We start from the raw sequence: 17,281 nt of genomic DNA, 5'->3' as shown, positions 1-17,281 counted from the left end.
TGAAGTACAATTCATAAATGGTGGAATGTTGTGGGATGTCCTCATAACATGAAAAACCCTAATTAAATGCTGGAACATTTTTTAAAAAAAGTGAATTCTGGAAGCTTAGAAAATTCTAAGAGTTAGTCTTTGGCATTTTAATGTCACATTCTTAAGAACTGAAAGGCAAGAGTAGCTGATCATATGGTTTTAGAAGCAAATCCAACCCCCCCCCCCCCCCATACTCATCATGCACTTTGCTCTTCAAACTCTCTTTATTGCCTTTATGTCAGTTGCTAAGCAACTAGGAGTAATTCATTGAACCAATCACAGTTTATTTTAAAAAGCAACAATCAGTACCCAGTCCCCTGTGAAGTTGCCATTGATTGGTTAATAAAGTTAACTAACAAATTTATTAAATTAAGTTTAAATAGTGCCCAGATATGTCAATGAAGGTACACAATTTTTTGGAATATTTAAAAGTCCCTGAAAATTTGTTTATAGGTAGCTGGAAACAAAATTAAGTGTTACTGGTTTAAAGAAAGATATTGTAGTGTCTTTCAAAGGCAAGATTACAAAAAAAATAATGTCAAGAGATTTCCATTTGTGCAAAATTATTCACTCACACATTTTTGTAATCATTCTATTTGAAGTTGGACATATTCTTTACAAATTTAGCCAGCAATCTGGATTTCCAAATTGATTGAGGATAAGGGACACAATGATCTTTAAAACTAAAAACGTTCACCTTCACACTGATTCAGGTCACCTGCAGAGGATGCCTACGTTTGACCCTTAATGGAAAAGAGGACAAACAAGTTCCAGGTTAAAAACAAAGACTAGCAGAATTCAGGGTGTAGGATTGTATGCTGAAGGACACAGCTAGTGCAAAGGCTCTGTGTACCAGCCATCACTCATGACCTTGTGGCCTTCCTGCCACCTATGGATGTGTGGGAAGACAACATAAAGAACTAAATCACAGGCTTTAAATTTTTTGTTATCAAAGGTTCAAAAATGTAGGATCCACAGTAATTCAATAAATGATTAAATCATTGTTGGATAATTTATCTGGTTACTGCCGAAGTCTTCAATGGGATCTCTTGTTACTCCTTGCCTAAACATTGCATACAAAGGATAACTTGTAAGAATATAGATAGATTGCTAAATGAAATGTCACTCCGGGTACTGTATTCAAGTCCCTCAGGTGTGGCTAAAATTGAAATATTTCTGTAAAATGTACAAAGCTGTTGTGTAAATTCAGGTCTTTCTACTTTCAAATGTGAGAGCCTTCAAAGTGTTTTTAATTCCAGACAGCTGGAGCAGGAACCAGGAAGTTGTAATGACAGGCTATCTATTTCTTTAATGTGGTTTTCAACTTTTAATTGCGATTATGTGGCACAACGTAAGAACATAAGAAATAGGAGCAGGATTAGGCCATCTGCCCATATAGCCTGCTCGCTATTCAATAAGACCATGGCTGATTTGGCCATGGATTCAGTTCCACCTACTTACTTTTTCTCCTACTATGCAAAAATCTATCTCTTGTTAAATATATGTAATGAAGTAACCTTTATATACATACTTCCCTGGCCAGAGAATTCCACAGATTCACTACTCTCTGGGAAAAGCAGTTCCTCCTGTTTTCTGTTCAAAATCTACTCTCATGAATCTTGAGGCTATGTCCCCTAGTTCTATTCTCACCTATGAGGGGAAACAACTTTCCTGCCTTTGTCTTATCTATCCTTGTCATAATTTTGTAGGTTTCTACAAGATCACCTCTCATTCTTCTGAAGTCCAGTGAGTATAGTCTCAGGTAACTCTATCTCTCCTTATAGACTAACTATTCATCCCAGAATTGACCTCCTCTACACCTCCTCAAAAGCCAATACAGGGGATTCCTGTTAAATGGGACATATAGGGAACAGTACATTTTGGCCCAATTAAGCAGTCACTCCAATTAGCCAAAGTTTCATGGAAATAGTTAAAAAGGTATAAAAAAAATAAAAACTGCCATTTAACTGAGTAACAAATTATGTATTTAAATGAAATAAATACTACCAATTCTACTACAGCACTATGAAAATATGTATCAGTTCCCAATAATTATTCATGGAGGAAATTATCCAGTGTACACTGTTGTGTTCTTTTGATTGACTGTAAATGAACAAAATCAGTGGAGACACCTAGTGCAGATAATGCACTGCCTTCATACAATGTTTTCGACATCCTCCAAATCTTCAGTTTCATTATAACATTCAAGATTATTGTCCATATCGTCAAATTCTTCTTAGTTCTTAACTTGTTGAAGTTGTGAAATGGTTTCATTTTCCTCCTGGCCATAACTAGCATCTTCAAACCTGAATGCTTGAAATCACAGTGAGCAAAAAGGTTCAGAATTGTCTTACTGCTTATTTCTTGCCAACTGTCAGTAACAAAAATCACTGCTTTTTGAACACAAACGCACCAACTGATGCTTTTTAAGAACTGTCACTCTAAGCAAGGTGTACTGTCTAACAGCCACACAAGTGTACACAAATAGCACTAATTAGAAACTGTTTGACAACAGTCTCCTGGTCAATTAAGTGGCATTGCATCCCAAATAAATGAAGGGAGCCCCAGCTATTTTCTTGATGAGGTTTTGCTCTTTAAGAGTTGTCACAAATAAGCAGCTGCCCTGATTAACCTGAATCCGCTCTATATCTTTTCTCAAGTAAGGAGACCAGAACTGCATGCAGCGCCCCAGGTGTGGCCTTGCCAATACTCTATACAAATGTAGCACAAACTCTCTGTTCTTCAGTTCAATGCCAAGAAGGCCAACATTATTATTTGTCTTCTTTATAAACAGTTGCATCTGCAAAGCAATCTTTTGCAATTCATGTACAAGCACTCCAAAGATCCTCTGCACAGCAGCGTGCTGCAATCTTTCACCAGTTACATGATAATCTGATCTTTAATTATCTTTCCAAAGTTGATAAACTCACATTTATGAACATTGTACTCTGTCTGCTAGACACTTGTCCACTCACTTAACCTAGCTATATCTCTCTGCATCCTTTGTATGATTTGTTTTCCACTCAATTTAGTGCCTATGTTAATACACTATCCCCAACTTCATGCATTCTTATCTTATGGATAAATCTTTTATGTGGCACTTTTACAAATGTCTTCTAGAAATCTAAGTATACAGCATCAAGCTGTTCCCCTCTATCTACTGCACTTGTATCATGAACAACTTATTAGAGGAGATTCAAAGTAAACTCGAGTTAAATGCAGCAGGAGCCAAGACTGGGAGCAAGAAGTGGGTGGCTTGGAGTGAGGCGTGGGAGCCATATAAGAAAGTGAATTTAGGGACCCTGCTCCTTTTCCAATAAAAGAGGCATACGTGCAAACTGCTAGTTGATAATTGATTGAGTAATCAACTAATCAATAGTAGCAAAAAGTAAAGTGGAGTTAACTATCGTAGGAGCAGCTATAGCGTTGAGTGGATAGTGTTAGAATGGGGAGCTGAGACGTTGGCTCAAGATGCTTTGGTAAGAAGTGGTGGAAACTGAGGTGAGACTCTGTTATGTTCTATTTCTTTCTTTATGATTGCACAAATAGAGCAGTGAGAATGGCAGTGGTGTATTCTTGAATGATGTGAAATGTCACGGAGACATCCAGTGTTCCTGCTGAGTACACATATGGGAAGTTCATCAAGCTGCAGTTCCTTATAGACTGTGGAAGGGAACGGAGATGGATAACCTTTGGATTAGTTGGGAAACTGAGGTGCTGATGGACAAGAGTTACAGGGAGGTAGTCACACCGAAGTTCCAGGAGGCAGGTTACTGCGAGACTGTCAGGAGGGGCAAAGGAATATTATGGACAGGAGATGTAAGTATTTGGATAGACAGGTCCTGATTACAGATCGTCAACGTGGTTTTGTGTGTGGTAGGTCATGTCTAACTAATGTTATAGTGCTTTGTGAGGATGTTGATGGTTGTTATCTACATGACCTTTGGCAAGACCACTGACAAAGTCCTGCTTGGGAAATTGGTCCAGAAGGTTAAGTTGCTTAGTATTCAGGATGAAGTAACTAATTGATTTCAATATAAGCTTCACAGAATGACTCTGAGAGGTAGTGGATGGTTGTCTCTGACTGGAGGCCTGTGACTACTGGAGTGCTGTAGGGATTGGTGCTGAGCCCATTGTATCATCAATGCTAATCATTTAGATAATGTGGTAAACTGGATCGACAAACTTGTGGATGACGGCAAGAATGGGGGCAGAGTGGACAGCAAGAAATGCTTGTACTGTATCTGGACCAGTTGGAAAAATAGGCTGAAAATGACAAATGGAGTTTAAAGCAGGCAAGTGTGAGGTGTGCTGTAGAACAAAGGGACCTGAGAATATAGATCTATAATTCCTTGAAGTTGGTAATGACAGGTAGATAGGGTTGTAAAGAGAACTTTAAACATATTGACTTTCATAAATCAGGGCAGCTGAGTATAAGAGTTGGGATGTTATGTTAAAGTTATACAAGAAGTTGCTGTTTAAATTTGGAGTATTATGTACAGTCAAGGTCACTTATTTACAGGAAAGATGTCAATAATATTGAAAGAGTGCAGAGAAAATTTACAACCCAGGTCCCTTTGTTCTCTCTTTCTGCCCATCACTCTGCCTGTTCTCCATCTCCCTCTGGTGTTCCCCTCCCCCTTTCTTTCTCCTTAGGCCTCCTGTCCCATGATCCTTTCCATTCTCCAGCTCTGTATCCCTTTTGCCAATCACCTTTCCGGCTCTCAGCTCCACTCCCTCCAGTCTTCTCCTATCATTTCACATTTTCCTCTCCCCCTCCTACTTTCAAATCTCTTACTATCTTTCCTTTCAGTTATTCCTGACGAAGGGTCTCGGCCTGAAACTTTGACAGAGCTTCTCCCTGTAGATGCTGCCTGGCCTGCTGTGTTCCACCATCATTTTGTGTGTGACACCAGAAGATCCTGCATTTGTGGTGGACGGAGCAAAGGTGCTCAACCCAGCAGTGCCCCAATCTGTGTGAAATCTCACTGATTTAGAAGAGATCGCACCCCATATAATAGATTACCCTAACCGACTTGCATGTGAAGTGTAGCCTCACTAAGGAGAACTGTTTGAGGTCATTTTTTAAAAACTTAGTCTTTCAGTCATTTTAGTTAATTGAAAGGTCATTGCTCATTTCCTTTTTGTGACTTATTTTCATTTTTGGATATAGTTTGTTTTGAGGTAACATCTTTGAAAATAGGCGATGATGGCTATTCCTTTAGGAGTTTCAAAGACTGCATAATTGACTGCAATTGCTCTGTGACCAATTACTAATTGTCTGCATACTGTAAATAAGGGAGCCCATGTAGAACCAGGATTGGATTCAATTGCAACACTATCACAGTTGTGATAAGATTCCAATCCTTCTAAAGTTAAAGTTAGTGTGGTTTATTTCTGATGTTCCCGCATTTAACCTGATCTCTATCAGCAGGCTTTGTTCAATACTTTCATTCAGATTTGTTAACTGGTTCTGGTTTCAACATGTTCAGAATTAGCTGCAATCCAGGCAGCAGAATCCCCAACTAGAATGCTTGAAATTGGACCTTGGGTATCAATTTTAACATTATGCGTGCCTATTACCCCTTTAATGGATACCCATCCATTTAACAATGAACTTTTTCTGCCCATTGCTTCATTGGCAGTGAGCCAAAGGGCTGTCTGGTATAGCAGGAAGAAAGCAAATAGACAAAATTAGAAGAGGAGAAAGAAATAATTACTCTCTGTACTTTGAGGAATGGCATGGCTCCTTCTAGCACACAGATTTTATAAACCCATCTTGTGTAGATATTCATGGCATAAGTCTTCTTTATATATTTATTTACAAATTCTCAGACAGGATCACATTTTGGTGCTAGGTTCTAATATGTCTAATGATGACTACCTGGGTGGCTACCAGCTCAGTTGTCTTAGGCATGCTCTAGCGATGGGACTTTAGTCTCAAGGTAGAATGTTTAACCCACTGTTTCAGAAAATGCAGATAGGTAGGTTTAATTCATGTTTAGTTTACATAGGGAGGGGTACTTGATTATACATAGTTTTATCACACATGGTTTCAAGTATCTGCAATCTGCAAACTGGTTTGTTTACACAGGAGTAAATATAACACTGGGAACAGTGTTGGCACTTGTATTCAAAAATGTAAAAGTCCCTAAACTCTGAGTTTGGCTCATGCATGAACAAACACAGAAATCTGGATTATTTTAGATATGTAACAAATGTGATTGTACTAATTCAGTATGGAGTTCCCCACTGATCTCAAATAAATCAGCAAATGCTTTCATCAAAATGAATACACTAATGTAATAATAAACTTTCAGCAAAAAGAATACTTAATAGATTTCATAGTTTATGACAGTTAACATTATATTCCCCTGTTAATTCCTTTACTAAAGGTTGCCACAACAGGGTGGTTAAGCATTCATACAAAACCGTGACATAATTTCTTAGTATAGAAGGATATATTTTGAGGATAAAATTATTAATTAGAAGACACTGAGGGAAATGGGTTAGAAGTTAAAAGACCAAATTTACTAATATAATATAGCACAAGTTATTTTCTGCCCTGATCCCATATTATATAGTGTCATGAACTCAAAAAGCATTATTTCTTAAAAGCTTTTCACTATTTAGACAATTTTATTTATTGACAGAACAGAAATATATGTATGGACTGATCACAATGAATACTTCAGACATTGAAATGGAAAGTTATCCTAGTTTAGATACACCACTGCTTAAAAACAATTTTTTTTCAAATATGAAATACCTAAGAAATTTTTAGCATGTTCCCAAAATCGAATCTTTCTTTTCATTGAATGACATTGTAGTCAATGTTAATGGGTCAGACCTTTAGCCTTGTTACTTTGTTAGCTCTTATGGTGTGCTTACTAGTCCTTTCACAGACACCTGCCATTGGCAGCCCAAAAGTGGGTCTACTCACACTTTCTCAGAAGCCTGCCACCGACTGCTCTTGAGATAGTTTTAAGTCAAGTCTTGCAATTAATTTCTGGATGCTGAATATATAACAGGGCCGGTGCATTGTACTCTGTCTCCAAAGTTCATTACAGTGAATTCAGTGGTTCACATGTTGGAGCATATTTGACACTACTGACTAGGGATTCGATCCTTTACAGATCAGGGCCACAATGACAAAAGAGGAACATTTACTGGCAAGACCAGAGATTGCAATACAGATATTCCAATAGTGGTCCTGGTTTATTGAAAAACCATTATCTATATCAAAAGCCATGCTGATGGCTGTAGTTCAACGTCATATTGAAATTAGACATGACATGATCAACTCTCTGCCTCCACGCTTTCTGTCCAGCTAGCATGCTACACTGAAATAAAAATTCATCTAGGATTATTTCTACTCTCTCACCCAGTACGCTACATCAGAAAGTTTTTTAAAATCCTGGGCAAAGCCCCTCCTGTGTGAACCTAGTATGACATGAGTTCATTTTCCAATTGTCTTTAGCACGAAAAATCATGTTTACCAAAAGTTCCTTTCTCCTACCTTAGTTCCATAAACTGTTATAATCCTGCTACACAGTTTTTCAGTGAAGGCCACCATAGTGAAAGCTGCTGTCACTCCCCCTTCAAACTCCATATTCACAACCTGGTGGAAAGATTCACTTGTCAGTGTTCTTCAAATTGCTGAAGTGACTAATGTAGTTTGGTTTCAGATCTTTCTAGTTGTGCTTCACAATATTTTCTTACTTACATTATGAAGAACATGCTGTACCTTATTTAAATGAGTTTACTGATGTGTTGTAAAGTAGCTGTTATGCAAGAACTGTAAGAAAACTTCCCAAGTGAAATCTGTTGCCTTTAATTTGTGGTTAATGGATCACAATTCTCCATAAAAAAAAATTACATAAATATTTGAATGAGCAAAACACTAAAGGATAAAGAGGTGATAAATAGGATTGGTGTTGGTAATTCCAGCATAGCAGCATTGCATTAGTATTGGTTCTAAGGACATAGAACGAAGTACATCCTTTTCAGAAGTTTCTATAACTCCAATTTTTAATGCACTATAGAGTGTGTATATATGAAACATGCAAAGATCTTGTACTATTATGTGTTGGTGTACTGCTCGATGGCAAAATTCAAGGAATTTAATGAGTAACGCACTTACTTGATGGGTGACAACATCATTGTCACATTCGTACACACATCTCCCATATGGTCCTTCGTGAAGTGCCTTAGTAACTGACTCAATATCAACATCAGCGCCTTCACAGATAGTTGAGATAGGCCATTCTTTATGACCCTGCTCAATAAAAACAAGCAGAATGCTTAATAACCATTTCTTTCTCATCATCAAAACCACTAAAACTGCCAAGACTCCCACCATCAACATGCAGATGATCAGAAGCAGTGGATACTCTGTAACAAGTGGCTCACCTCTTGACACCTCACTATATGTGAGATTTAAGATAGGACTGTGATGTACCACTAGCATTTGATTAAATGGTTGCAGTGCCAACAGTCAAGAGGCATGATGCATCTGTGACAGAACAATTTGTTTAATTAATGCTCCTGGCATTAGTCTCAACATCAATCCTGATCACTGCTGGGATTGCATGGATAAAGAATAAATGTTGTGTATGATTTGCTGGTTGCAATGCACCCACAACTCAAATGTGTATACAGAATTCCAATGATGAGTGCAGTTAATTAATAATTAGTCACGGAGTAACTGCAATCTATTTTACAGTATTTGAAACTCCTAAGGGAGTCCGTGGAAGCAGAGTCCTGGGCTTTGGCTAAGTGGGCTTCGGCGTAAGGGGACTTCGGTAAGCCTGTGTGATTGCTCGCTGAGGGGAAGAAGGTAAGGTCGCTAGGTGCTTTTTAGACTTATTCTATCAATCCAGTTCAGGTATGGGGGAGACAGTCAGAGCAGTGGTGTGCCCCGTATGCAGTATGTGGGAAGTCAGGGTCAACACAGTTGTCCCTGATGACCACACCTGCAAAAGGTGCGTCCAGCTGCAGCTCCTATCAGCCCGAGTTAGGGAGTTGGAGCGGGAGCTGGATGAACTACGGATCATTCGGGAGGCAGAGGCAGAGATAGATAGGAGTTATCAGGAGGTAGTCACACCAAAAAACCAAGAAGTAGGCAGATGGGTGACGGTCCAGAGAGGCAGGGGGAGCAGGCAGAGAGCAGAGCACCCCTGCGGCCATTCCCATTAACAATAAGTATACCGTACTGGATACTGTTGATGGGGATGACCTACCAGGAATGAGTTGTAGTGGTCCTGCCTCTGGCACAGAGGTTGAACCCTCAACTAGGAAGGGGAGGAGGGAAGAGAAGAGAGTGATAGTTTTAGGGGATTCTATAGTCAGGGGGGCAGATAGGAGATTTTGTGGGGCAGATCGGGAGTCTCGGATGGTATGTTGCCTCCCTGGTGCCAGGGTCCTGGACATCTCAGATCGGGTGCTGGCTATTCTGGAGAACAAGGGCATGAACCCAGATGTAGTGGTCCATGTAGGGACCAACGATGTAGGTAAGGTGAGTGAGGGGGTCCTGCTTAGAGAGTTCAGGGAGATAGGAGTGAAGCTGAAAAGCAGGACCTCCAGGGTGACAATCTCGGGATTGCTACCTGTGCCACGTGCGAGTGAGGCGAAGAATAGAATGATTATGCACATTAATACGAGGCTGAGAGCATGGTGCAGGAAGGAAGGGTTCAGGTTTTTGGATAATTGGTCTTTGTTCCAGGGACGTTAGGATCTGTTTCGAAGGGACGGTCTACATCTGAACTGGAGGGGTACTAACATTCTTGCAGGAATGTTAGCCAGTGCTGCTCGGGGGGGTTTAAACTAGATGTGCAGGGGGCAGGGATCAAGAATACGAGAGAAGATGATATGATGAAGGATAAGGGACAGGTGGGGAATACACATTTCCCAAATATTAATTGTGTAAAGGAGAAAGGTGAGACAGAACATGTGTTGGAAAAGTTACATGTACAGAGGATTGGTCAGAAGGAGCATGGGGTTAAATGTGTAGAAGGTTTGGGTGATCTTGAGAAGGTCATTAAAATTCAAGGTGCAATTAGCCCGATGGAAGTTCAAGGAGCTGGGTTGGGTACAATAGATAGTGTTTTAAGCAAAGAGAGGAGGAATGGGCTAAGAATTCTATACTTGAATGTGCGTAGTGTCAGAAATAAGACAGATGAGCTTGAAGCTCAGATGAAAATGGGGAACTACGATATTGTTGGGATAACGGAGACATGGCTGCAAGGGGATCAGGCCTGGGAATTGAGTGTACCAGGGTATACGTGCTATCGGAGAGACAGAAATATGGGAAGAGGGGGTGGGGTGGCCCTGTTGGTGAAGAATGAGATTCAGTCCTTAGCAAGGGGTGACTTAGGAATAGGGGAAGTTGAGTCTGTGTGGATTGAGCTGAGGAACAGTAAGGGTAAAAAGACCCTAATGGGTGTTGTGTACAGGCCCCCAAACAGTAGCGTGGATATTGGGTACAAGTTGATTAGGGAGTTAACATTGGCAAGTGCTAAAGGTAATGCAGTCGTTATGGGAGATTTCAAAATGCAGGTGAACTGGGAGAATCAGGTAGGTGCTGGACCCCAGGATAGGGAGTTTGTGGAGTGTCTAAGGGATGTATTTTTCGAACAGCTTGTGCTTGAACCAACCAGGAACGAGGCTATTTAGGACTTGGTGATGTGTAATGAACAGGAATTGATAAGTGATCTTGAAGTAAAGGAGCCATTAGGAAGTAGTGATCATAACATGATAAGTTTTTATCTACAATTTGAGAGGGGTAAGAGCAGAACAGAGGTGTCAGTGTTGCAATTAAATAAAGGAGACTACGGAGCCATGAGGGAAGAGCTGGCTAAAGTTAAATGGGCGGATGCCCTGGCAGGAAAGACAGTGGATCAGCAGTGGCAGATATTCTTGGGGATAATACAAAAGATGCAAAAGCAGTTCATTCCAATGAGAAGGAAGGATTCAAAGAGGGGGAAGGGGCCACAGTGGTTGACAAAGGAAGTCAGAGATTGTATAGCATTAAAGAAAAAGAAGTATGACAGGGCTAAGATGAGTGGGAATACAGATGATTGGGAAAGTTTTAAGGAACAGCAGATCTTAACTAAAAAAGCAATACGGAGAGAAAAAATCAGATATGAGCTCAGTCTAGCCAGGAATATAAAAGGGGATAGCAAAAGCTTTTTTAGCTATGTGAAGAGAAAGAAGATAGTTAAGAACAATGTTGGCCCCTTGAAGAATGAATTGGGAGAAATTGTTATGGGAAACAGGGAAATGGCAACAGAATTTAATGCGTACTTTAGATCTGTCTTCACCAGGGAGGACACAAGCAATCTCCCAGATGTATGGATGGGCCAGGGTCATAAGATATCAGAGGAATTGAAACAGATTGACATTAGGAAAGAAACTGTGATGAGTAGACTGAAGGCTAATAAATCCCCGGGTCCAGATGGTCTGCATCCGAGGGTTCTAAAAGAGGTGGCTCAGGAAATTGCGGATGCATTGGTAATCATTTTCCAATGTTCCTTAGATTCAGGATCAGTTCCTGATGATTGGAGAGTAGCTAATGTTATCCCACTTTTCAAGAAGGGAGGGAAGGATAAAATGCAGAACTATCGCCCTGTTAGCCTAATGTCAGTCGTGGGGAAGATGCTTGAGTCCATTATTAAGGACGAAATAGTGGCATATCTTGATGGCAGTAATAGGATTAGGCCGAGCCCGCATGGATTTACCAATGGCAAATCATGCTTGACTAATCTGTTGGAGTTTTTTGAGGGTGTAACAAGGATGTTAGACGAGGGTAAGCCAGTGGATGTTGTGTACCTAGATTTTCAGAAGGCATTCGATAAGGTGCCACATAGGAGATTGGTGAGTAAAATCAGAGTTCATGGCATTGGGGGCAGGGTTTCAACATGGATAGAAAACTGGTTGGCAGATAGAAAGCAAAGTGAATGGGTGTTTCTCGGACTGGCTGGAGGTGACTAGTGGGGTACCACAGGGCTCTGTATTGGGACCTCAGCTCTTTACGATTTATGTCAACGATTTAGATGAGGGCATTGAAAACTATATCAGCAAGTTTGCTGACGATACTAAACTGGTTGGCAGTGTAACATGCGAGGAGGACGTTAGGAGAATACAGGGAGACTTGGATAGGCTGGGTGAGTGGGCAGATACTTGGCAGATGTCATTCAATGTGAATAAATGTGAAGTTATCCACTTTGGAAGCAGGAACAAGAGGGCAGAGTATTGTCTGAACGGTGTAGAGTTAGGTAAGGGAGAAATGCAAAGAGACCTAGGAGTCCTAGTTCATCAGTCAATGAAGGTGACTGAGCAAGTGCAACAGGCAGTGAAGAGGGCAAATGGAATGTTGGCCTTTATTACAAGGGGAATTGAGTACAAGAGCAAGGATGTCCTTTTGCATTTGTACAGGGCCCTGGTGAGACCACACCTGGAATATTGTGTACAGTTTTAGTCTCCAGGTTTAAGGAAGGACATTCTGGGAATTGAGGAAATGCAGCGTAGATTCACTAGGTTGATTCCTGGGATGGCAGGGCTGTCTTACGCAGAGAGATTGGAGAGATTGGGCTTGTACACACTGGAATTGAGGAGATTGAGAGGGGATCTGATTGAAACGTTTAAGATAATTAAAGGATTTGATAGGATTGAGGCAGGAAATATGTTCCAGATGTTGGGAGAGTCCAGTACCAGAGGGCATGGATTGAGAATAAGAGGTCAGTTATTTAAAACAGAGTTGAGGAAAAACTTCTTCTCCCAGAGAGTTGTGGAGGTGTGGAATGCACTGCCTCGGAAGACGGTGGAGGCCAATTCTCTGGATGCTTTCAAGAAGGAGCTAGATAGATATCTGATGGATAGGGGAATCAAGGGATATGGGGACAAGGCAGGGACTGGGTATTGATAGTGAATGATCAGCCATGATCTCAGAATGGCGGTGCAGACTCGAGGGGCCGAATGGTCTACTTCTGCACCTATTGTCTATTGTCTATCTATTGTCTATTGAAAAGCCATCATCACCTATTTAAGAAGGTGTTACCTTGAAAGAAAGTGTAACCAAAAATGAAAAAAGGCACAACAAAGAAATAGAATGGCCTTTCAAGTACTGTAATCAAAACAACAGAAATAATCAATTCTTTAAATTGCCCTCTAACTGTCTGTCCAGGTGAGGCAACACTTTACCTGTGAGTCTGTTAGGGTCATCTATTAAAAGGGGTGCTCCTGGTGTGATCTCCTCTACATCAGTAAGATGTCACATAAATTGGGGCACTGCTTGGTCAAGCACCTTTGTTCTATTCACCACTAAAGGCCGGATCTTCTGTTGTCACCCATTTCAATTCTACGTCCCATTCTCATTCTGATTCATTGGGCCATGACCTCTCTTACTGCAGTGATGAGGCTAAACTCAGGTTGGAGGAGCAACACCTCATTCCAATTAGGTAGCCTCCAACCTGTTGGTATGTTGGTCTGAGCATCTACCCTGCATCTGCCAGAAAAAGCGGGATCTCCCAGTGGCCACCCATTTTAATTCCACTCCCCATTCCCATTCCGATATGTCCATCCATGGCCTCCTCCATTGCTGTGATGAGGCCATATTTAAGTTGGAGGAACAACACCTTATATTCTGTTTGGGTAGCTTCCAACCTGATGGCATGAACAATCGATTTCTCAAACTTGCAGCAATGCCTCCAATCCACTCCCCCCAACCCCTTCACCATTTCCCATCCCCTTGTCCCTCTCATGCTATCTCCTTGCCCCCCTCCTGATCACCTCTTTCTGGTGCTACCCCCACTTCTTCTTTCTTCCATGGCCTTCTGTCTCTTTCACCGATCAACTTCCTAGATCTTTGCTTCATCCTTCCCCCTCTGTTTCACCTATCGCCTGACATTTTTCTCTCCCCTCCACCCACCCTTCAAATCTACTCCTCAGTTTTTATTTCTCTAGTTCTGCAAAAAGAGTTTCAGCCTGAAACATTGACTGTACTTTTTTCCATAGAAACTGCTTGGTCTGCTGAGTTCCTCCAGTATTTTGTGTGTGTTGCTTGGATTTCCAGCATCTGTATATTTTCTCTTGTTTGTGCTGTTGATATGAACATTGATTTCTCTCACTTCCAGTAATTTCTACCTCCCCTCCTTCCTACTCACTTTTGCATTCCTCATTCTGGCTACCCTTTCTTCCCTTCTCTTTACCTTAGAAACACTTGCCCCTGGTTCCTCTTCTTCCATGGTCCATGTCCTCTCTAACAGATCCCTCCCCCTTCAGCCCTGTACCTTTTCCACCTATCCCCTTGCAGCTTCTTACTTTATCACCCCAGTCCCAATCAGATGGTCTGCACTACCACCTCCCAGCTTGTACTCCTTCCCCTCCCCCCCACCTTATACTGGTTTCTGTTCCCTTCCTTTCCAGTCCTGATGAAGGGTCTCAGCCCAAAACATCAACAGTTTAATTCCCTCTCCCTTGACGCTGCCTGACTTGCTGAGCTCTTCCAAAATCTTGTGCATGTTGCTCAAGATTTCTAGCATCAGCAGGATCTCTTATGTTTAAAATAAACTCATCATCCATCATAAGAAACCTGTGTGAGTTTCAGAACCAGCTCCAGTTTACAGTCTTTATAAATAAGGCTTGTGCTTTAGATAAAACAAATAAATAAACCCAGGCGCAGGCCCCGATCCCGGCCACTTAAGTAGGGATTTAACTATACTAATAAAACGCTCCTCATGTGGACACACCACAGGAACACAACCTCACTGGGAGTGTAGAATTTACACTGACTATTAGGGGCTGAGTTTTAAATAGATGCAGACTCTCTTACTGCTGCCAACCAAACAAGGGATTGTTTCATTTGTTGTAAATTTGAAAAGACTGGATAAAGAGAGCTGACCGACCCACTGGTCCTGCATTGAAAGTGATTTAATACAGTATGTTATCTGACACAAGAAGGCAAAACTGTGTTTAAACAGTTTGGAGCCCTGCAAATTGGATCATATAGTTTCCTTTTTGGCTTTTCTATCCTATCAGGTTTGCTTTTTAAGCTGCAGTCCACCTGGTAGAGATAGTGCCAGGTTGCCACAATACAGTACTAAAGAGGCAGACTTTGCTGTCGACTGGCTGAGCTTTACCAGATGTCCTCTTATACTGGCACAGACAAATCGGTCATGCTCAGCAGCTGCATGATGAGCATCTCCTTGCTCTCCTGGCAGAAGGCACGGGCTTTTGTGCTACACTCTGTTCAAGCCCTGGCCTTTTGCTCTCCCATTTAGTTTTCTTTTTAATGTCTATTTGTCATTCATGCAGTATTAAGAGGCCTGCACAACTTTAATGAGCAGATGGCCACATTTGTGTAGCCTGTAAAAACTTTGAACAAAGAAGTCCTTAATTGTATGACCTTTATATTATCAGTCTGACAAAAGCAAAGCATTTCTCCCTGGTTACAGATTTATTCCTGTGGCTTTTGTTGCACTGCTGTTAGTTACTCATGTAGCTCAGATTCTGATAGCTAGCTGCACTAGTTAAAAATTGTATACTGATAAAAAGATATTTTTATCTAAGTTGAAGGCTGCTTTTGGACACCTGTACCTCTGTCATTTTAACCATTCTAATTCATGACAACTAGATACCCACATTCAGGAAATATTAACTTACTGAAAGCAAATTATTACTGGACCATAAAGGAAGATTTCATGGTTTGGTTCCCAATCTACACTGATCCAGCTGATAACAGTAACTAATAGACTAGAGCACTTTAAACGGTTGAGAGAGAGATGAAAATCAGGCAGGTAGCTGCTTGAAAGTTGAAAGTCAGAAGGGGGCAGGGTTAGGCTCAGTTGTGAGGCCTCAGCGGGATAGATTAGTTTGCTGACACTTAGCATCAATAATTACGTGCAAAGAATGGCTATTTGGGTCAAGTGCCGTAGGATAGCCAGTATGAAACAATCTGTTCCTGCCCGTCAGTTAGTTGCATCAGGTCAGGAGGGGAGATAAAATGAAGATTAAAAGAAAATAATTTTTGATCCTCATGACTATGATTATAGTTCACTTGCCACTTTGCCCAACTATCACCTACGTGTGGGGGCCAACTTTCAGAGAGAGAAGAGGCACCATCAGAAATCTGATAATATACATCAATAAATCACAGAGGTTGATCCTTCACTTGGACTGAGTTAATTGATCTCAGATTGGAAAGTAAGAATTTATTTTCAAGAGTGTTCCTTCCATACTTGGCCACCTGAAGAAAAAGTGAATTGCAACAAATCAAGACAGGCAAAGCCAGAATATATAGGGCTAACTTTATGCTCCTGAGCACTGTAAGGTTGTAAACCTTGAAGTTTACATTGTGGTTCTTCGATCCAACCACTGTATTATTTCCAGGCTATGACTATTTATGCTGAGTGGGTGTATGGACAGCACTTGCAACTCAATTTCTGTATCAGAATTTAGAGGGATCTGAAAACATCGTATTTGGATTCTGGCATTAGAAAGTGAGGTGCAAATAAGGTAAGGCTAAGGGGCTGTGATGAAATCACAAAAACATAATAACCTATAAGTTTTAAAGGACTCTGAAGGGCGCAAGATAGGACCTACATCTGGGTACTACCATTTGGCTGAGTATGGGACTGAGGTAAAAAGAGCCCAATGTTATGATGCTTCATGGATGCGAAGAGACAACAGGACTACTCTGATGTGCGAGTTGGGGAGGAATGGCAGACATCTTTAATTTGATGGCCAGTGGCGGGGGGGGGGGGTGGCAGTTAAAGTGTTTAAGTGTTTCAGTAGATTGTGGTTTTGCAGGACCAGAGAAGCTTGATGGTGGGGGGGAATTGTAGCTAAATAATACAACGTAAATGACTTTCTATTACAAAGGAAAAAGTGCTAGGCAAAATCTTAGGGTGGATAGGTCTCCTGGATCAGATGGACTACATCCCAGAGTCCTGAGAGAGATTGTTGAAGAGATAGCTGATGCATTGTTTATGATCTTTCAAGAATCACTTGATTTTGGCATGGTCTCGGAGGAATGAAATAATGCAAATGTCACTCCACTCTTCAAGAAGGGAGGAAGGCAAAAGAAAGGAAGTTATAGGCCAGTTGGCCTAACTTCAGTGGTTGGGAAAGTGTTGGAGTCTATTATTATTAAGGATGAAATTTTGGGGTACTTGGAGTCTAGTGATAAAATAAGTCAAAGTCAGCATGGTTTCTGTAAAGGGAAATTTTGCCTGACAAATTTGTTAGAGTTCTT

The 17,281-nt window shown here is 41.0% G+C and overlaps 1 protein-coding gene across 3 annotated transcripts in view; it reads right to left on the bottom strand.

Moving 5' to 3' along the window:
- The window catches only part of zgc:154075 (uncharacterized protein LOC556929 homolog), a 218,357-nt gene that overhangs the window by 73,935 nt on the left and 127,141 nt on the right, over positions 1–17,281 (bottom strand). For 2 of the 3 annotated variants that reach the window (XM_059952095.1, XM_059952097.1), the window contains 2 exons: positions 8,174–8,308; positions 7,550–7,651 (listed from right to left, as the gene is read on the bottom strand). The exons of the other annotated variant lie outside the window; for it this stretch is intronic. In XM_059952095.1, coding sequence (XP_059808078.1) covers positions 7,550–7,651; positions 8,174–8,308 — 237 coding nt within the window. The remainder of the gene's footprint in view (positions 1–7,549; positions 7,652–8,173; positions 8,309–17,281) is intronic. 3 annotated transcript variants of the gene reach the window in all.

This window comes from Hypanus sabinus, chromosome 27, assembly GCF_030144855.1.
Source record: "Hypanus sabinus isolate sHypSab1 chromosome 27, sHypSab1.hap1, whole genome shotgun sequence".
Taxonomy (NCBI): Eukaryota; Metazoa; Chordata; class Chondrichthyes; order Myliobatiformes; family Dasyatidae; genus Hypanus; species Hypanus sabinus.
Note: the sequence above shows the minus strand (reverse complement) of the source record. Positions and strands in the feature narration are given on the sequence as shown.